The 23,027-nt window shown below is 42.1% G+C and overlaps 1 protein-coding gene across 4 annotated transcripts in view; it reads left to right on the top strand.

Moving 5' to 3' along the window:
* Positions 1–23,027, top strand: part of rptor (regulatory associated protein of MTOR, complex 1) — a 231,411-nt gene that overhangs the window by 90,577 nt on the left and 117,807 nt on the right. For all 4 annotated transcript variants that reach the window (XM_078265674.1, XM_078265658.1, XM_078265666.1 and 1 more), the window contains exon 7: positions 5,106–5,281. In XM_078265674.1, the coding sequence (XP_078121800.1) occupies positions 5,106–5,281 (176 nt within the window). The remainder of the gene's footprint in view (positions 1–5,105; positions 5,282–23,027) is intronic.

Below are 23,027 nucleotides of genomic sequence, written 5' to 3'. Positions count from 1 at the left end.
CCACAAAGTACTGCTTTTTGGCGAAGTGGTAATTTCAAAATGTTACCGACATATAGACACTTTCCAAACGGATAACCCCGTCATTGTAACCAAAATATGTCTGAGTTTATTTGCAAAGCTTATGTCAGTGAACTAGCATGTTGCTACTCCCCACAGTAGGCTGCATGAAACGGCGACTATCAACACACAGGACGAGTTGACCAATCACAGTCCTTGCGGTCTGCGTCGCCTCGACTTTTGAAACCTAGTTTTATGTACTCCCTTCAAATGTGGCAGGGTGGTTAATACCACATGGTCCTGTGGTGTGACAAACTCACTTTGGTGGGTGTACTTTTTCTGAAAGGGCCCTGTGTCTGTGTATGTTCTTACACTCCATGTCTGCGCATGCCTAGATGATTGCTTTTGTTCTTTTGACAGATTGATTGCCAGGGCTTTTAGTGTACTCTGACAGTCGGTGCCAGACTAGATTTCTCACACTCTCTCCTGCTTAGCTTTCAGGCCTGTAGCCCCAACAGTTTTTGCAAACACAGAAACAGTTTCAGCACTTGAAGCAACATTTTCCGCCACAGTAAACAGCTGTTCAGGGTGTCTACAGCTCTTCGATAGGTCTTAAACTTAAAGCTACATTGTGTAAGAATTTCTCCCATCTAGCAGTGAAATTGTATATGACAACCAACTGAATATTACTTTCTTGCCCTTTCCATTCCGATCGCGTTTCAACTCCTACTTAGTATCTCCATTGTTTACACGCAGCTGTTCTAGCCACTCCAATATTAACTTTGGTCTTGTTGCTTTGCCTGTCGCGTTGCCGTTTTAATTCTCTTTTTTCCCTCCCGGCTGGCATTCGTCACGGTGCCACTGAGTCTAAAAGTGCGAAAGGCGGAGGTCTCTTGTCCATCTTTGGCTAAGGCATTTTAAAGATGGAGGCGCTACATGGCGGCCATCATTTGAGCGACTCGCTCGTATGTATTCAGAATGATGCTGAATGTCACATTCTACGCGTACGAGAATACTTTGATTAGTTGGTGGAAGTAATTACGCATGAATGAGCACATATCTGTGAAAGAACAAAGGGGTTTTTGCTAAGAATCAACTCATACAATTACACAATGTAGGTTTAACAGTTTACCAACGTGCTTATCTACAATGAGCTAGGCTAGGTGTGCGTTGGGTGTGACACAGCCCGGTTTTGCATCCCGCACAAATGTTTCAGTGCAAACTGAAGTTGGCACATTGCAACTGCTGGAGGGCGCGTCATTGGTAGGACTGAACTGGTTCTGCATTGGAACCCATAGCAAACGTTCCTACTCTATAATAATACGGCAAGAAGAAGTTAAAAGACAGAAGTAGACTCAAAATCAAAATCAATAAAATACTAAGGAAGAGCATAGACCTATCACTGTGACGTCGCGCTAACACAAACATCACTTTGGGGTTTATTTGATTTTGTCACCTCTTATTCTGTCTAGTCTGTAGATACACTACCTACTGCATGTCTGTCTGTTCTGGGAGAGTGATTCTTCTTTTCTTGTTTCTCCTAAGGTTCTCCCTTTTTTCCTGTTAAAGGGTTGTTGTTGGTTCTTTAGTTTTAAGTTGAGGGTCTAAGGTTATAGTTGTTTAAATTGTAAAGCCTATGACTCAAAACAAATGGCAAGTTGATTTGAATTGTAGAGATATGTGAAATGTGTCATTTTCAGCCATAACTGTAACCTTTTAAAGATATATAGTTAAACACGGTGCTCCGAGCTATCTGAAGTCTCTGCTGTGCTTATTTCCTGTCCTGTGTTGCTTTGCTAGTGTCTTGGATAAGCCGAATCTAGCGTTACAAACGGCAACCTGTCACCGCCGGTCTGACTGACTGCTAGTTTGGCTGGTGTCAGTTTCTTTAGTATGTGGCCCAACAGGTAAATGAGCTCTCTAACCTAATGTTAGTGAATGTGTTGACATATGAAAGCATCAAACATGCATTTTAGATGAATGAGATGAGAGTATATCCAGTTGTTCCTCGTCCCCGTTTGCTCAGCGACATTAAATTGTATGTACAGGACACAGGAGGTTTCTACCAGGAAGTTAATGTAAACAAACGTTGTGATTGGGTCTATATAGTAGATGACAAAACACAGTGAAGTACAGTTAAAAAATAAAATAAAAAAAAAAGATCTGCATTTGATCCACTTCATTTTAGCTATCAAAATAAGCCCTTATCAGCCCCGATACTGATGATTTGGATCGGCTCGGGACGGGCCTACCTGACAGTGAAATTCTTGATGTTCATTGTGCCTGTGAGCTACTCGTTAAGACATATACAAAGGGATTCCAATTACTTGCTTCCAATTGACTACTGTCAATGAAAAAACTGGCTTCAGAGGCAATTAAAAATGTATGCAACCTGATGAAAGGGTTTCTTGGAATAAGAGAGACTTGTGTTTTGTAGAAAAGAGGCAGTAATGACAATAATATAATAATCTCCTTTCCTGCCATTAGGCAGCGTTGCAAAATGAATGCAGCCACCCGTAGCAGTCAGTGATGTTAATGGAAAGCCTTGGATAGCTGCCTCCGTTCAGACCCCCAGCTCATTAAAGTCGACTCCACAAAAGTCAGAAACCATATTGAACTCCAAGAAAAACAAATCAACAACACAATGAGCACATAAATAATCAAGAGCTCCAAATATAATTAGAGTTTCACATCATGTACAATTCTCCTCCGTTTTTCATGTTTGCACATATTGACAGCATGTGGAAATTCCATGCTAATTGTGTTTTGAGTGCTCGCTAAGGGGGCAAGCAAGAGGAAAATGTCATCACTGGGATCGATAAACTATCACATTATCATTACGTTCTCTCAAAATGTCTCAATTGAAATGTTTTGTCTGGAAGTACAAGGTGGCAAACCTGCAGAAAGCACTGATCTGTATCTTCTGCAGTCAAGTTTTCCTCCTGCTTTCTATGCACCGGAGAAAACCCTAAACCAAAAACAACTTTTATTTCCCATCCCATGCTGTCCATAACAGGATCAGAAAGATGAACTCCGCTTGTTTCCATTTTAATGTGGTATACACAAAAAGCAGCTTATAAATATATATATATAAAAAAAAAGGTTCAGCCGATAATAAATACAATACTTTTGAATGAGAATGAGCTCACTCTGGAAAAAAACGGATGAATTTCTGGTCTCAGCAGTCAGAAGTCTGCTCCCGAAGGTTGACAAGGGATCAAATGAATAGCAGATTTAACAGTTGTAGAAAAGTTTTCTGGCAGCGATGATTTGATGCCAACAGCTCGCAACAGTAATGGCAACAGTTAGAGCAGGCTTGTGTAGGTGGTAACAGGGTGCCAAGGCCTTCACCTGTTGCCCCGGCTGGCCATTTGAACAAACTCACACTGAGTCTCCAGATTAGTTTCCTAACATGTTTATACTTCAGATATGGAGGTAGCAAAGAGGTCTCCTCCTTCTTTGTAATTCGTCCTCTTTTCTCCACTACACATCTTTCTGCATCCGTCTGGAGCTGCTACTCTTTAGTCTGTCTCTGACCTTCCGTTTCATGTCTTATCTGAGCTTTAGCTTAAGTTCATCAACCTGTCTCTTTCTGTCGTCCAGGGCTGTCCTCGACTAAAGAAAGTTTTAGTAGACTAACCATGGGCGTAGGAAGCAAAACAAATGGTGGGTCCTCCCTAGCTATTCAGTGAGGATAGCCATACAGTAGCACCTTGGCTTCAATATCAACACAAAGAGCTGCTAACACTGGTTGGTTGATGTTAAAGGTGCTCTAAGCGATGTTGGGTGACGTTACTTCTTGTTGACGTTTTAAGTGTTTTAAAACAAAATGAAATTAGCTCGCCCCTCCCTCCTTTTCATCCCGTCCCCTCCCCCTCCCTTCCGTGCTTCCGCGCACTAACCCCCCAACCCTCACCCCCAACTCCTTCTTGTCGGTTATTGGCTGGAACGCTGGAACACTGTTTGTGTATCTTTCGTGGTGCAGGTTGGCACAGTTTGTTATTGTTGCCGTTTGTGGAGCCTGGGCTGTCTACAGAGACTGTGTTTTTTGTTGTTGTTTTTTTACAGTGTGTTCAGGGGACAGGCAGCTAGCGGATAGTGAGGCGATGTTTGCTGTATGTGACAAAAAATGTTGTAGCCTAAAAAAACGCGTGACATCGCTTAGAGCACCTTTAACATTACCATAGCTAGTTAGCTAGCCTAGCAGAAACGTCTGATAACTGCTTACGTTATAACAACATGCAGGGGTTTTCCTGCATAGAGAAAGCTTTGGTGTCAAAATAGACAACATTGCACTTTATAACGTTTTGTATTCAAAACACGATTGTATTATTGCACAAATTAGCTACAAGAGTAATAGCACTCTTAAAATGTTCAACTTAGGAGCAAAACGTGCTCCCTGGGGAAAAAAGTTACTGTCAAGCCCTGTTTGTAATAATTAAAGGAACTGGACTTTGGGGTAAAGTAGTCGGATCTGGGCCCAGGTCCCGGATGTGAAAGCCTCTTTACGCCATTATATTCCATCCAATTTTTATTTTTTGTTATATGTTTGTCATATTTAACTGTTACCTGCCACCATTTTGTGTTTTCTTGACATAAATAAAGACATTTTCACCATAAATTGGTACCTTGAAATGTATCAAAATGCAGGAAATTAAGTCTTTGATGCTCAAAATGTAAAAAATCCCATTCTGAGCAAGGAAAACCTCCTGAACATAGTGTAAGTGCAACTGTAATTCAATACTGCAACAACGACTACTGTACATAATGCCTTTTAAAAGCAACAGGCGAAAAAAACAACATTCACTTAAATCCCAGCTTGTTTAGTGACAGTATGTGAGTTCACAGCCAGAGCTACCTGATCTTTACGTGGTATCGGACCGGTGCATAAAGTCGATTTACTTACAAATACCAGGCAGTATCGGAGGCTTTTCTGGTATACTGGTATCGGAACATCTCTAGTTGCTGCAGCTCTAACATATCTCTTGATATGAATTTGAATTCTTTTACACTGACACATTTTTAGTTTACATATTTCTAGATGTGGCTCAGGCTGTCGTTGCAGCCCAGTGAATGTGAACAAACGCTGTCATGTTTTGTCTGTTCAGGTGGCAGCCATCAACCCCAGCCACCCGCTGGCCCAGATGCCCCTGCCGCCCTCCATGAAGAACTGCATCCAGCTGGCTGCCTGCGAGGCCAGCGAGCTGCTGCCCATGAACCCGGACCTCCCAGCAGACCTGTTCACTTCCTGCCTCACCACGCCCATCAAGATCGCCCTCCGATGGTAAGGCTTCCCCTCACATTTCCCCTTCCTTTCTCTCTGCCACACACTTTGTTATTAGGCATTAAAAGTCTGAAACGTTCCAGATGGTACATTCCCTATATGCCTTAAATTTCTGCTTAAGTAAGTGGTAGCTGGGATTTTTGTCACCTAACTGTTAACATTTAAGCAGTATATTCTAACCATGAACTCAAACAGGGAGGAGAAACTTTAAATGTAGTATACACAGGAGCTGTGTGGTTTTGGTCTTTCTCAGTGGATAAGGAAACATTAAAGGAAGTTTCTACTTTGGAAGAATTTGAATAACTTTTCTGTTCATGATTAGTTCAGTTTTGCTGTGGCTTACCTATCCTGTTTGAATGCCTACTGACCAAAAATCACTCCAAAGATCCCACAGAGGAACATTCCAAGGCTATTAATTAGTATGAGTTTATATTTTATAGGCACCATGTTAAGCAATGTACATGTATTGACAGCTTTGTATTGCCAATGTGTGAACGGATTGTAACGTAACGTATCCGTCCCTAAATTTCTCGGTGGCCAATAACAGCCTGTAGACTGATTTCTATGTAAAGGACTCGGGATGTTTTTAACAGGAAAATCCAAAGGCTGTGACGTTTATGCGCGTGCCTGAGTGCCTTGCCTCTCTTCTGCTCCCCTACGCAAATATGGGTTTTCGTAGAATGGCGAAGGAATGTCCTGCCCTACTCTATCTTACCCTGCCTCTAATTGGCTTACCCTGGTTTTCTTACATTAACCGATTTCACTCCTCGTGCCTGAACCTAACCAATCCAACCAACAAAGGCACCGAGTACTAGCTCATCGGAGGCAGAGTAGGGCGGGACATTCTTTCTCCATCCTAGGAAACGCAAACTTGCCTCCCCTGCAGTGCCAACAGTTTGCAACACCAGCTAACGTTAGCTCAGAAATGGAGTCTACTAACATCAACAAACGACCGGCACACACCACAACACAGAGTCCACGTAAGCACACACAAAAAAAGTTTGATCAAAGTAAGCTTTTCTGGCCAAACGGCAATGTAACCGATGACGGCCGGGGAAAACTAGGGTCAACAGCCGCAGGGCATTCGATTCATGGAGGGCCCTTTGTCGTCAGAGCAAAACATCAATCAAACTGTAATAATAGTGTAATTTTACCTTTTATCTCATCCATCAACATGATTTCAGTCAATCACCTTCCCTCTTGTCTATGTCACTTCAACGTTCACTTAATGGCCACTGGTGTCTTTAATATAACAAGGATTTTCTGAAGATTCCACATAGTACCTTTAAAAGCTTAGAATTTTATTTTTTTAATTTAAGATTGTAGATTAATTTTCTGCTAGATAATACTTTCTTTTATCTTATATTCACACAGAAGCACACATTTTCCTTTTTAACCATGCTGTAGAACGTGTACTGTATCATTAATTTGAAAAGCCTGTTAGCGGCAGGTTGGATCACTGCTTTGACACTCTGAGGACACTATGATGTGTCCTGTTTAGCGAAAAAAAACTTCCTTTGAGCGCCGACCCTGCTCAGTATTCAGCTATGATGAGAAATATGCAGCTATGATGAAAATTGTAAACTGACATCATCCTCCGCGACGCAAGGATGATGATCCCTGCAGAGGAGGATTCAGTAAAAAAAAAAAGGGGGGAAAGATATTCAGGCGAAATGTGTTCAGGCTTGGCTGATACAGTGGCCTGATGTAAATGTCCATCTTTCAGAGGACTGCACTGATGGAGCTTCAAGCTAAACCACAGGAGCACATAGGTTGCATCAGACAGTCGGCTCTGTGTGGGGCACACTGACTGTGTGGGGCTTGCATGCCCATGCAAAGGTGATTGCATCACCTCCGATCTCCTGTCAACACAAAACACACACACACACACACACACACACACACACACACACACACACACACACACACACACACACATATAAATATGTCATTCATGTTCTACATACATATGTACTGTAATTCCACATCCTGGATGTTGGCTTCCAATGCTTGGAAAGATTTGAAGTCTTTACTTATTCTTTTATCAGATAGTTCCTCATTTAAATCAGCAAGTCAGCTAACTTTGCTAGTTTTAGACTGTATTATGCAGGTAACTTTCTTGTATGGCTGCTTGTGTTAAGGCAACATTAAATACTGACGCTAAATACTGTTAAATCTGCTATTCATTTGATCCCTTGTCAATACTTTTTTTTTTTTTTTTCAGAAAAAACATGTTCATATTCTCCAAACTTAGTTATTGAAAACTATTTTTCTCGGTGTGAGTACCAAAACTAAGATAGGATGTTAGCACCAGTATTAAAAAATTCAAATGATACCCAGCCCTTTTTAAGTGATAGTTTGTTACTCAAAAAAGGTCTGGTTTGAAATGTGAGGTAGTTGCACTTGTTCTTTACTCCCTTGTAATGATGTTTTCTGACAGAAAGCGAAGCAAATTTTCACCTTGCAGCATGGCTATTTACCGCTGGACCGTTTGTGTTTATTTGCCCCAAACAGCCAATTGAACCACCTTACATTAGCTGTAAGCTAGCTAGCTACAGACGCTCTGACCGTGTCTGTGGAAGTGTGTCTTTATACAGTCTATGTTCAGCCCAAGACTGAACTGAACTCCAAACTCAACAGAAAGTCCAGGTTCTGTGAACACGCAGTAAGTTTAAAACGGTGACCGCTAGCTAGCTTGCTAACTTGCATTTAGCAAACAGTTAGCTAATAATAACTGACAAAAATCCACCAAGCCGGGAAAGCTTTTGCGACTGAGTAGCGATAGCATGTTCCAGGCTGGCTGTCGTGTTTGCGGTTAGCTTGCCAACTGCAGTAGTTGGCAAACTAGCCCTACATGTATGTATGAGTTGTCACTCACTACATCACAGACGTTTGTATAATACTTAAAGAGAAAATTTGTTTACTTTTGAAATTCTTTTTAATCATTTTTTTTTAACATTTTGTTTCCTGCGGCTCTGTTCCATAGTCACTAAATGTCACAGGAGGAAAAGCACAGGTGTAAATAATCAAATTAATACTGGCTAAATTCAATGTAGCTATTTTCTTGTGTGATTAACAGTTTTTATTTTTTTTAACAACATACAAAACATACAACTCGCAACATAGCGACTTCTAATTTAGACATCCAATCTGGCAAACTCACAAGCCCACTCCTGGTTTGAAGGCACCCCTTCATTCTTCCATCCTCTTAAAAGAATCTGTCTGGCTATCATTAAACTAGTCTGGACCCAGCTTTCCATGACGTGCAATGTAGCTACTTGTCTGACTTCAAGGTCCTGATATTGTTACCGTCATGGGTTACTTGGATACTTGAATGGAACAAAGCCAAGTCTCAAGTCAAAATGTCTGCTGTGACAAAGGCCTCTTTAAAAGTGATTGTGTGGGTGTGTGCGTGTGTCCTTGTCGGAGGAAAGAAGGAAAGAATGCATGCGTGTACAGTAAGTGAGAATGAGTGGTCTCCTTTAGGAGGTGTCCTACAGCTCGCCGAATTGTTCTCTGCCAGAAATGTTTTGTTTATCTTTCTGCACTCTCAATCCACACCCGACCATTGACCTTCAGCATAATGAGGCCTCAGTATTATACCATTAATATTGATATCCCTTACCAACATACCAACAAGCCTGCTGAATAATATTGACTGAACTATTCCTTAATACCTTCTGCCTCCAAAAAATGGGTGCTATGGCTTGCAGGGCAAACATCAAGTTTCAGTGGTTCATAGCAGTGAATTACTGTATTTTATTATATATAATATTTCCTCACATAGCTCACATAGTTGGGTTTGATAAGCTTATTTAGCATAAGAGAATATTCAAACCTGTCATTTTTTCATGAATTAATTCAGCCTTTAATTACACATGAAAAGAGCTCAATATAAACAGAGAACACATACAGATTACAAAAGATCTTTATGTACGTTAATGTTGTATATAAAGGTGCCACAAATGCAATCAGAGGCAACACTGTGTGCTTCTGAGAAGGACGTTACTAATTTTCAGACATAGTATACAGCCTCCTCCACCTAGCTTTCGCTACGATCCGGAAATCTTCACAAGTCTCCAAAGATACTGAAGATCCCTTTCGCCACTTCTTCCTCCTTCTTCACACAGTTTGTTGCCTCTCTCCTGTACGCTTATTATTTTCTAAATAGAGACATGCCGAGCTGTCTTCTCCTTGAGGATGGGGTGGAGGTAAGAGTGGGCGGATGGAGCGATTCACTGATTTGCTGGCTTACCTTGACTTTAAAACTTTAATGAGATGCACTGAGGGATGGCTGATGAGAGAGAGAGAGAGAGAGAGAGAGAAAGAGAGAGGCAGAGTGAGTGCATGTGTACCTTTCATTGCTCAGCTGAGCAGAAAATCATTACTGATGGAGCACCATCTTTAAGGGATTTCCCCACGTCTGCAATGGATTTGGGAGGGGTGGGTGAGCGTCTGAAAATAGGGAGGCACCAGGGAGTTGCAGGGGAAGGAAGAAAAAGAAACAATAGATGAAGCAAGAAAAGCGCAGGGTGGATGTTTTAGCCATGCTAGAAGTGTGGGTCAGGCTGATGGTAGAGTTGTTTTGTCAGCTGGTCCGCCACTTTTGTCCAGAGTGAAACAGTACACTAGTTGTCCATTTTGCAGTAATAAAGAGAACAACAATGGCCTGGTGTCATTTTTACGGAATAATGGGCATTCAGCAGATCAGAGTTGTGCTTATATTCTGTGAATTTACATTTCAAACCAGTCAGGACAGTTGGAATTGAATATTTTTTTCCACATTCAAACAGTAGTTAGAATTTAAAAATAAAAATGGCAGCCCTATTTTGTATGGACTTTCAAGGTTTCCAGAATCACACATTCTTATGTGAATCGATCGCGGCGAGAGGATACAATGCTTCGAGGCACTACATCTCAACTTTCTCCTCCTCTTTTTCTTTGTCTCTTCCTCCATGCCGTCTTTCTCTCTGTTCCTTTGGTGTACTTCACATCTGAACAAGATCAGTGGTACTCAGTCGTTGATTGGGGATTGAGAGGCCAGAGGTTGACTTGACTCGACTCATTTCCTCTCTCTGACAACAAGTGGCTGCTGCTGTCGCTGTCAGCCAAGTTAAAACAACAGTACTTTTACTTGAGTACAGTTTTCAAGTACTTTTTCCACCTCTGCACACACAGGTGGTGCATCGCTGCTGTTAATACAGATGCTGCTGTGCAAGCCTTTCAACCTTGCTGCTCGGCTTTGATAGGGCACAATGGTGAAGTACAGTAGCATCTCATTATCTTCGTGTATGTGCTGTAACTTAATGTGAACCTTTAAGAACAGGAACACAGGTGAGATTAATAGAAATGCAGCAGCAAGGGCTTAAATAACCCCATCTTGTATTTCTTTTGTTCATTGGGCTCCCTCCTGACACACACACACACACACACACACACACACATACACACACCCCACTGCACTCTGTCCTTGTTCTGAAGCCTTGGCTTTAATAACATTAAAATGTTGACACACTCATCTTCCTCCCTCTACAAAGGGAACTCTTGCATAACTCAGACACATTTGCCTTATCTCTGTGGATTTCCGAAAAGCATCATACATACAGTACATACTGATAGCAAAATCCTAATGATAAAGTGCATAAGCCAAAATAAAAGGCCACTGTTTGTAAATCTCACCAAAAAGCAACGGAAGTCCTTTTTGCATAATTGAAAATGCCTTGAATGGAGACTTTAAAGACATCAATGTGGTCTGTGGTAAAAGTTTTTTTCTTGAAGATGACTCACTAAGGTCATCACCATTCAGTTTCACTCAATGCTTGACTGGAACTTTAGAATGTCGGGTCAGAATTGTGAAATGGCACTGTAGATCCTTAATGTCAATTTAAACATTTTTACAAAAATGTCATTTCTATGTATTTTGATACAGAAGGATCACAAAAAGTGAGTGTCGGCATGCCAAGTAAAGAATATGCTGATACAAATTAAAATATCTCAATCTTTTATATACTGTGGTTTAATAGTGTCTTTTGTGATTGGTTTCATAAGATGTCAGATTTTGCCATTTTTCATGTGCGCCGAGTTGAAAGCGGACAGAATTGATGGGTGACGTACGAATGGAATGGAGTGGAGCACTACCAGACCAGCTTCAGTGCTGTTTAGAATAGATTCTCTGAACTCTACTGGAATGTTGAAAACTATATTTCCAAAGAAATGTTCCCTCATTTGGTGTTTTGCTGATGGTGGTTGAGAGTGTAGTCAAGAATCTTCCCTAGGTGTTATACTGGGTGGAGGTCTGGAGACTGAACATACATTTCATCAAACCATTAAGTGATGACTCGTGTCCTGTATGGAAACATTGATTTGTTTGTTAATTATTCAAGTGTTTCCTTTAATTTGTCACCCGTCTGTATATATACATTAAATCCAGCCACTTAATGTATCATTTCATTTAATTTATTTTGCTCTTTGGGAAGCGTTGGTCATTCATGAACTTTCTCCAGCTGGTTCGGTGTCGGGCGGTCTCTTCAGCTTCCTTCCATGATGATTTTGGGTTAAGGCCTGTCTGATCTGGCCACTCTCCATTGACAAGTGTTAACTTCCTCAAAGGCGGTACTCTGTTGAAGTTTAAAACTGTTGGATCTGCCCAGAGCCACTCTGGATCTGCCATAACCAATCGCTAACGTTTGGTCGTGACGTCGGCTTAGCATCGCTAGCGTTAGCCTTAGCCAACTCCTTCACCACTATCGGAGCGAGCTGGAAAATCTAACTTTTCCCGAACCCCTTGGGGAGGAGGGCTACAACATCATGGCCACCAACAAAACTCAGCAAAGATTGTTCTTGCTCGGGCTTTAACTTCTGGATATTCGGCAGCGTTGCCACAATGGACCGACTGGCTTCTCTCGCATCTTTCTCTGCCGCCATTACGGAACTACAACTCAAACTAGCGCACAACCTCAACATCATCGTTCTCAGCCACTCCCTCTGTTCGCTGATTGGTCCGCCAAAGATTTGGCTGGAGAGAAAACCCAAGACTATACCGCAAACCCAGACGGTGTACTGAAGGAAAATGAAAATTGAGCGGAAGTACGTAGGAGGGCGGAGCCAGGCTATGTCTGGTCATGCTCGAGGGAGGTTTACCTCAGGGTATGCCCAATCCAGCCCCATTTTCTGCATTAATTTGTGTTTCAATGTGTTCTTGTTTAGTAAATTTTCCAGTGCTCTTCATCAGTTATTGTGTTTGGCCCGTACATTTCCAAGAGGTTTGGTAAGCTTCTGTTTAAGAAGGTTTGGAGTTCATTGCTTGTCGCTTTTGTGGTTCGCCCAGTGTGAAAAAGAGTGAAAATGTTGGAGCCAGTCATGTGACCTGGAAGGTTTCATTTTCATCATCAATATTTTCTGTGTTTATTGCGCTTAAAAAACAATTGATAGGCAGGCTATATCAACAAGGGATGTAGATTTATACTATTTTGTTATTGAAATGTAGGCTACTTGCCACAGAGAGAGAGGCCAAAAGAATGAAATCAATGCACATAACATTGTGCCGATCTGAATTAAAATAGGCCAATTTTCCATTTGCTAGGCAGAGGAAATCAAACAATTCAAACTACTGTCTACAATTCAGACATGATTGTTTATTGTTTTAATAGAACGAAAGATATGAAAATCACTGGAGCCTATTTTAACACAATTCAAATTGTGCCGAGGGAATTATTTCTTCCGGTTATTCTGACCGGAGACAATTCGAGACTCATCATTTTCTTTTTGTTCAATGACCAGTAATTACCGGACAACGGAAACTCAGGGTTCGCCATGTTTCTGCCCCGTAAATTCAAACTGATTGAAAATTTGAGTTAAAGATGCGGATTTCATGTTTTGTTGAGATGTGGGTCCTTGAGGGTGGCCCTTGCAGAAAAAAGTTTAGGAACGACTTGTTCTTAGCCAAGGTGCAGTCGGAAGATGTGTTTTTAACCTGCGGCGGAAAAAAGGAGGCAGAAACTGGAAAAGTCGACTACAGCTGCCGTCATTTACAAAAGAGCGAGATACAAACTTCTCAGAGCCACAGATGGATCAAAATGATGAAAACAAGAATAGTAAGAATCAAAACTAATCAGCTTAGTTTCAGCAAACTGCCTTCATCAACTGTATTTGTCATATTTATAATTTAGATCATTATATAAAACTCAGTGTGATATGTCTTATGTATATTGTAGGGCAGTGACAGAGCAGATTAAAATTGAGATCACCCAGCAGTCCCTCCAGCACATGACTGATAAAGATGGAGACTTGGAACAGGAAGGCTGATTGAAGGAGTAATGAGCTGTAGAAGACAGCTTGCTCCGTGGGGACCAGTGGGAGACACTGTGCTCCTCCCCTTCCTCCTCCACCTCCCAGTAGTGGGAGCAGTATAGTAGTTTCCTCATACAAGATCCACTTCTATTTCCCTCCTCAAAATGTAATATGTACATGCCCTCTCTTACATTCTCCTCTCTGCAGCCACACACACTCGCTCTCTTATTCACCTCATCCAATTAAAGTTTGGCCAACTTGCTGTCGGTAATAATCCCTCAATTTCCTCTTCATCTCTGCCCTCCTGTACTTCTCTCAATTTATGTCGTGTTCTCTATAACAGAGATCTTCAAAAGGGGGTCCTCAGAAATAGTGCAGGCAAATTATTTAAAAAAAAAAATATTTTTCAAGTTTTTTTTTTTTTTTTTATTAAAATATGTCTGAAGATATACCTTAATATGAATTCAACATTTTAATAGCAAAGATAAATTGGCCTACAGTATTTGTATAAAAAATAAAATAATTAAGGGGGCTTTCACACATGAAAGTCCGAACCAAGGTCCGGACCAAGGGTCATGTTTTAGCATTTGATCCGGTAAGTTTTGGTTTCACGCTGCGGTTATGCGAGTGCACTAAAGACCTATACGTGACAAAACTATGTCCTAAGCACTGAGCTATTCCTTAAAGGAGCTTCCCCGGTCTTATAACACAAAGATATCCTGCCAGAGCTTCCTGTATTTGGTCCGAAAGTCCGAACCATCCAAAAAATGCTTTCACACTAGAAACAAACCGGACCATGGTTCAGTTTGATCCAGACCGAGACTACCTCTTCTGGTCCAGGGGAGGTTTCACACCTGTAATTTTGGTTCGGATCAAACCGAAAAGTCCGAAAGTCCGGACCAGACGAGGTAGCCATGAAAGCCCCCTAATTTACACATTGAAGATAAGCTTACTATAAGTAAGGTAGACACTATGGTGGCCAAACAGTTACACTTAAGTGCAAATACACTATATTTAGTAGGGGGTCCCTACTCTGTGTCTCTTTCAGCTAAGGGGTCCTTGGATTAAAAAAATCTTTGAAGACCCCTGCTCTATAACTTGTTCTCTTCTACCAGGAACATCTTAGTTCACCAGCCATAGCTGTTGGTGCATCCCAAAGTTTGACTTTTGCTTTGTCACAATAAAACAAAGCTAACTGTAGAAACAGTTAGACGGGAGATGATCCGCACTGAAAGTTATAGCACGCCTCGCCTCTAAAATCCATTTTCCATATATCTTTTATCAGCTTTGTATTGATTTTAATCCCACTTGCTCTATTTATTTTTATTTTTTTCTGTCTCTCTTTCACTTAATTATTCTAAACATTTAAATTGAAAAGACAAGCTGGTGGTTTGTTCCAGAGTCTTATATAAAAATGATTCCTATATTTTCTACTGACACATATTGCCTGTTCAAATTGAGAGCACTTTACACCAGCAGACTTGTCTCTAGGAATGACAATGTTGGTTGGTCGGCCAGTTGGTTCACAACTTTGGCCCCGACTGAAATGCATCAACAATTGTTGGATTGATTGCCATGGCCTATTGTACAGACATTCCTTTGTTTGAGCCCTTAAACATTTCATCAGTTCAACATTTTTTTTGTCCATTACTTTTATTACTAGATACCAGCAGTACGTAATTTTCTACTAAGAAAATAAATGTTGATGGCATGTACACGACTTTCCGCTAACTGCACCACAGTGCATTTTTATTAATGCAAAAAATTTGAGCAAAAATAGTTTGATGTCATTTTGATGGCGCAAACCAAGTGTCTGAAATCGCAATTTACTGCTCACTTATAGAGTAAACTATTAAATGAATGCGTGAAAGGGAGGGATTTCAGACACAGCCTTAGTCTTGTTAAAGATCCAAATGTGGTCGTTTGTGAAGAATATAAAAATGATTTAGGAGGAAACTGGCCAATACTACCAGGCAGATTTGAGGGTAGTTACGCAATTCAGCCCTTTAGGGCAGACCTTAACTGCTATTGTAGACTAATGGCAGTTACACACTGGGCCAATAACCGGCCGTTGGACAGTCTGGCGAGGTCGGTGACTCGAGTCTGTTCGGTGTGTGCCGTCGTCCGTTGGAGGAGCCGTCGGCCTTCATTTTGGCCGACCTGACATGCTCAGTCGGAGACAGGGCAGTCGGCACTCACCTGGAAATGGCGAGCGGGATGAGCGTGACTAAGCCTCTCAAAATCTGACGAAAATCCTTTAAACTGACCTTTGTCGATCTGAAATGAAGACAGATTCAGCAACTGCATGGCCTATTTCTCGCTTAAAATGTTTTCAGAAACACATTTCGGTGAACTATTTTAGTACAATATGAGATCGTATTCTGAATGAGTCGCCATTAATGGCCGGTTGAAAAATCCAAAATCCGGAAGCAGCAGTCCAGTCCAGCCAGCTGCGGGTTTTCATTTCTGGGCGACAATACAGATTAGTGCCACCTGCTGTTATGGAGACATATTACGTCTCGTCGCGTGTTCCGAGGCACTTTTTTTGACCAACTCGGGGAGACTGATCCCTGAGCCTTTTCTGCCAACGGTCGGCCGTCTGGTTGGTCTGTAACTGCCTTAAGGGCCCTACTTTCATGGGGCCGTAACAACAAGTGCAAGCAGCTGTTTGGTATATTTTAGGGCTGTCAAACAATACATTTTTTTTAATCGCTGAATTTCTATAGTTAATCGCGATTAATCGCATATTTTTTCACATGATTAAAATTCTATTATTTTGCATTTCAGAGCAGTTTTTAAGTACATATTAACAATCGAAAGCAATTGTTACCAGTGTATCTTGATTGGGAATCAAATGAATGCAAAGAAAGTTACTTTATGAACTTGATTTTAAGATTTGTAATTATTTATTTACTGTAAACAAAAGAAAAAATGTGTGAATTAGTCGTCATTGCACAATTCCTCCAAGTACCTAACTAAAAAACTAAAAAATCCCTATCCTTACTAGAGTCAATATAGTGTTTAGTAACTCCTAAATAATGTTGATTTCTCACTGACGTGCAGTGATCACCGGTTAATGAGCAGCTCATTTCTGCACAAGTCCGTGTTAACGCAGCCCATCTCCACTCTTACCCGGCGACAGAGAAACAGGCTGGATAATCCGGTACACTGTTGGGAGTTTCGTTGAAGTTGGATGTAGTCCAGTTTTTGTCTAATGAGCGGACACTTGCAAGCAGGATTGATGGAACAGGTGGCCGGCTAGCGTTAGCTTTCCACCTAGCTAGGTTATACTCCAGCCCCCGTTCACGTTTCACCGCTGGGGATGTCCCCCTGTAATTGGCTGCTACGGCCGCCGCAACTGCTCGCTCCGGCTGCCTCTGCTGCCCGCTCCGGCCACCGCTGCTGCCTGCTGGTGAAACTAACATGTACGGCGGGCCACAGCAACCTCTTATTTCCCAACATTCATCTTTCCCCCTGCCTCTCGGGGGCCGGTGGTCTAGCATCACGTTAACTGTACTACTATGCTTAGCTCCGTAGGTGGTAGCTCAAGCTTGACGTGCTTCGGTGATATATTAATTCGGCTTTACACAACGTGCATATGGCTTTCGACTTGTCTACGAGCCGTCCAGGAGTTTTGGGAAATAAAAAGCTCCATTCAGGATTTCATTGCTGCTGTCTTTCTCCATCATGCCTGCAGCCTGCAGCAGCAGGATGTGTTACGAGGACGTGGCAGCTTGATGATAAGTAACGATGCTGCAAATGGTCAAAATAGTAGCCTGTTAGGCACGACGCAAAGCCGAGTGAAGTGTAAAATAAATTAATAAATGCCGGCATGCGATTAAAATTTTTTTATCGCATCGCGATTAACGTGTTAAAGCTGACAGCCCTAGTAGATTTGTATTTTGCGGACGTTGGTGACTGGTATGTTGGTGCTCAGTGAGGTATCTTAAAGGCGCAAACAGGTGCAAGGTTCATTCAGAAGAGGCAGCACAAAGACAGTTGTTGGTATTTTATTGGAAAAAAAACTTCTGAGAACCACATCTGTTTCTGGCACAAGGTCACTTTATCAACAAGAGCGAACAAAACACTTGGAGCAAATGCGCCGCAATAACAGTATAAGGCTTAAAATGTAAATACATTATTTTAAATGTAACACTTCCCAGCAGTAGATGCATTTAAATTAGCATCAAAATTTCCTGTTTAGACAAGAAATAGAGGAGAGTGACTAGGCAAGGTGTGATTTCTGCTTGTTTATTTGTTCTGTTTTCCTCAAGACGGCAGAGGGTGGGGGGTGGGAGAGGGTTTTTGTTCTTGTTCAATTTGAGTTTCTCTGTTCTGTATGTCTCATGATGAAAAAGAAAAACAATAAAAAATGTATCTTAAAAAAAAAAAAAAAAAAAAACTCCCTGTTTACCGTGGTTAAATCCCCCCCCCCTTGCTGACTGATTCATTTTCCGAGCTTGAGTCATGTCTGAGATAAATTATTGTTTTTGTTTGACAGTGTCCTACTTTGAGTTGTTAGCATTTGCGCTTGCCCCTGCAGTGATATGTTTTTCCTTTGACTGGTGTAAATGCACCGCTAATTAGCAAATACTAGGTTGAATGATTCACCCGGCTGAAGTGCATTCGGCAGATGTTTAACAAAGACTAGTGGGTTTCAGGTGAGACTAGAGTGAGGACAGATCTGAAAAGATACCGCACAAGCCTTGATAAAAGGTCTCTGCGCTAGACCTTACCTCCCATTCAAACCATTCAGACTCAGAGTGACGTATGGTCTGCTTTCTGCTTGCAGAATGCAGTTGTTACTCCTGTTTCACTGTGTGATAATGAATATGTAATTGTATTCTCTAGGAATGCATTGAGGTCTATTAATTTAAATGATGTCTTAAGCTTGTCACTGGGATGGAGTTTAGCTGCCAGCTTCATGCCATAGAATGAAACATCATGCCATTATATTACACCACTAACATATTCTTCAGCCCAGTTCAGACAAAACCGTTTTAGAACGTCGCAGGGAGAAGTTGCGGCGGTCTGAACCGTCCCGTCTCGGTTCGACTCAAACCAGCTGATGGTTTCGCTGCGACTCAGCTGTTCAAGTCGCAGAGACTGGTTTTAGTACGTTAAGGGACGTCACCTGTTTCAACAGCCAATAGAGAAGTCAGCTGGTAAAGCCCGGTAACATTATATGGTCAAGCGAGATAGAGAGTGACTGAAGAGAGGCAGCGCCCAGCGGCGTTAGAACAAAGCCGGGAATCAGAGAAATGAAACGTTTCTTTGCCGTTTCATCTCTAGCTTTCACTAACGTTATCCACATTCATACAAATGATACATCCAGCTACAAAAGCCTAAGTCAGAAGTTAGAACGGAAGTACAAAGAGTTGTTGCCATGGAGGTGATACACGTCTCATTGGTGTGAACTAGACGATGGCTACCCGACCCGAGCCCGACGGTACCTGACAGGCCGGGCCGGCTTTCGGACAGATATTTAGAAATGATGTTCGGGTTCGGGTCGGGTTCGGTCACGATAAAGCATTTAGTTGTAAAATGGTGCTGCGGCTCCTTTAAGAGAGCTCAGTGCGTGTGGGTGTGTGTGTGGAAAGTGGGCAGAAGACATAAGAGAGACAGAGAAAGAGGAAGCAGACATGTAGATGCGACCGGAGTAGAGTTGGTGGAATAAGTTTAAGTTTTGTACACAGTGTGTGCAGTGTCCGAAATAAACACCAGACTGAAAGCCAAGTTCATTCATTTGCTCACCAGAAACGGGATTATTATTCATTTTATAACGTCGGCCCTGGAAGTCCCCCCTGGTTTCTGATCACGGTCAGAAACAAAGCAATCAGGAAAGGTTAACACATTGAACAATTAAACAGCTTATTAACGTGCGCTTGTTGCCAGTTGCTTAATAAAAGCGGGCTTTTCCACGTCATTAGTATGAGAAAAACAAAACAGATTTTAACTGTGTCGGGCTCGGACATAAATATCTTAATGCCTGTCGGGCTCGGGTTGGGTTCAGTTACTGCTCTGTCGGACGCAGGCCGGGCTTGGACAGAAAAATGCGGCCCAATCTGGACTCTAGTGTGAACTGGCAGGTTTCAGAACGCTGCAGACCGACTCGTTGCAAGAAGTTGCAAGTTTGAGAAGTTGCATACTCCATTAAGTGTGTTACGACTGGGACTGACGTCATACTGATTAACCGGAAGCTAACGCAGTGTGGAGGGAGAGGAGACTGACGGAGGAAAATAGCATTATTATTGAGAAAAACGTTGTACTATTTGCTTAGTTTTTTGTTTATTTTCAATCCCCTGGTAGCCTTTAGTCTATAGAAAGAGCCAGCATCTACGCAAATCTACGTACCTGTGCGTGGAGGACTACACCTTTTCTACGAGTAGCTAGTAAACATTAGCTTCAGGCTAACGCCAGCTCCATGGCTACATCTGCACCTAGCGAGTCCCCACCTCCCCACAATATTTCCTTGTTGCTTGAAAAAGCAAACAAAGAAATTGCTGACCTTAGGGAAGAAGTTAGTCGGCTCTCCGAGGACTTAAAAAACAAAGATGCCTTGTTAACCGCCTACCTGGACGTTGCTCAAAATCAATCGCTCCAAATCACAACTCTCTCGGTGGCCTTCCAGGATACTGTGCTCTGGGACCCATCCACCTGCCCACATCCATCTTCTAGTTCAACACCGACCATCAGGCCATCCTGGACTACAGTGGTTCGCGGCCGAAAGAGAGCCTCGGGTAGGGCTCTATTGCCTCCTGCCCTAAGCCTCTCCCGTCGCTTCGATGCCCTGTCGAAGCCGAACGTTCCCCCGGTAACGGCCGCCGTGGTTACCCGGGCTCGCCACGCTCCAAAGCCTACTGACCAGTCGTCACAAAAGAGCACCGCTGCCTCACTGCGAAAATGTCTGAGGTGGCTTCCCTTGCCTGAACCGGCCAAACGACAACGTTCCTCAAAAACAATCTCCCCCACCGAACGGTAAGCAATATTCCTCTTCTTCTCCTTGTCCATCTCAAACCGATACTGGCTGTGCTGTTCCTGCCACCGGCCATTCATGTCCCCCCCCACTCCTCGCTCGCTTTCCCCCCAACCACAATAATTATTGGTGACTCCATCACCCGGGATATAAGGTTTTTAATGCTGCCACACACTGCTTTCCTGGAGCCAAAGTTGCAGACATCCTGGCTAAAGCTGTGGACCTGATACCCTCACTCCCGACCTCTATTAAACGCATCGTGGTCCATTGTGGACATAACGACATGTCCTATCAGCAGAGTGAACGCACAAAGAAAGACTTCGGCACTCTCATTGAAGCTTTAAAAAGCACTGGCAAAAAGATTTTTATTTCGGGCCCACTACTATCTCAAGGTCGCGGAGATTTCCTTTTTAGTAGACTACTCGGCCTTAACGCCTGGCTCCGGCATACATGCAACACCCACAAGATAGGTTTTATTGACAATTTTAAACTGTTTTGGGAACATAGCTCCCTGTTCAGCAGGGATGGGATTCATCCCAATAGAAGCAGCAGCCAGATGCTACGTGGGAATCTGCGGCTCGCCGTGCAGACGCAAACCTTCAAATGACTGTTTGCACCTCGTAAACAAACGCACTTCCCAGTTATATTCTCCCATAAGCTCTCACTCCTTTACAAATAACTCTGCTAACCCACACACCAGCTATGTCATTCCAGTAAGAATCAGTAATATCAGTAATCGGAGGCACAGCGCTACTGAGACCGATTAAATCAAACAATAACAAAAGAGGTGCTATACTCAACAACCTAATTGGAATTAAAACAACCACTGCAAAGAACAGAATCGGAAAATCAAATGTGGACTATTAAATATTAGATCTCTGTCGTCTAAAGCAATATTGGTAAACAAATTGATATTAGATAACCAAATTGATTTACTCTGCCTCACCGAAACCTGGCTGGGCCATGAAGAATATTAGTTTAAATGAAGCCACTCCTCCCAGCCATAATAATACTCAAATTCCACGAGGCTCAAGCCGAGGAGGGGGAGTTGCAGCCATATTTGATTCAAGCCTGTTAATTAATCCTAAACCTAAACTAAATTACAACTTGTTTGAAAGCCTTGTTCTTAATCTTCAACATCCAACATGGAAAACAGTACAGCCAATTATATTTGTTGTTGTTTACCGAGCACCAGGTCCGTATTCTGAATTTTTATCTGAATTCTCTGAGTTTTTATCATGTGTAGTCCTTCAATCAGACAAAGTACTTATTGTAGGTGATTTTAATATCCATGTGGACGTTGACGTTGAATAGCCTTAGTAGTGCTTTCAGTTCACTGCTAGATTCAATTGGCTTCAGTCAGAGTGTGCATAAAGCCACGCACTGTTTTAACCACACCCTCGACCTTGTGCTACAATATGGCATCACAGTTGACGATTTAATAGTATTTCCGCAGAATCCTTTATTATCAGACCATTTTTTAATAACTTTCGAATTCCTACTACCAGACTATATGAAATTTCGAAAATAAAAGAAATACGAAATAAAAGTTTCTACACTAGATGCCTATCTGACAGTACTATAGCTAAATTTAAGGAAGACATTCCGACAGCACTTAACTCAATGTCATGCCTTAATATAACAGAGGACCCTTATGTTAACTTTAGTCCCTCCCAAATTGATAACTTTGTAGACGCTGCTACGGCCTGCCTACGGACTACTTTAGACTCGGTTGCTCCTATCAAAAAGAAGATGGCGATGCAAAGGAAACTAGCACCTTGGTATAACTCCCAAACTTGCAAATTAAAACAAATCTCATGAAAACTTGAAAGTAAATGTGCTCCACCAAACTGGAAGAATCTCGTGTAGATTGGCAAGATAGTCTGAAAAATTATAGGAGGGCCCTCAGAAATGCCAGATCAGACTATTACTCAACACTAATAGAAGACAATAAGAACAACCCAAGGTTTCTTTTCAGCACTGTAGCCAGGCTGACAGATAGTCACAGCTCTATTGAGCCATCTATTCCTATAGCTCTGAGCAGTGATGACTTCATGACCTTTAATGATAAAATTATAACAATTAGAGATAAAATTCATCACCTTTTGCCCACAGCTTCTAACAGCTCACTATTGGGCGCAGGGGGCTGGAGAGAACGATAGGACCCGATACATACTTAGACTGCTTTTTTCCTATAGACCGTCAACAATTAATGTTAAAGGTCTCTTCAGCTAAGCCAACTACCGGTCTCCTAGACCCCATTCCAACGAGGCTACTTAAAGAAGTACTACCCGTGGTAAACACCACATTATATTGCTGCATTCAACACTATTGACCATACCATCCTGTTACAGAGACTGGAACATTTAGTTGGTATTAAAGGAATCACACTAAGCTGGTTTAAGTCTTACTTCTCTGAGCGATCCCAATTTGTTAATGTTAACGATAAACCCTCCAAATACGCTAAAGTTAGCCATGGCG

This window comes from Sander vitreus, chromosome 2, assembly GCF_031162955.1.
Source record: "Sander vitreus isolate 19-12246 chromosome 2, sanVit1, whole genome shotgun sequence".
Classification (NCBI taxonomy): Eukaryota; Metazoa; Chordata; class Actinopteri; order Perciformes; family Percidae; genus Sander; species Sander vitreus.
This window is presented reverse-complemented; position numbering and strand designations above follow the sequence as displayed.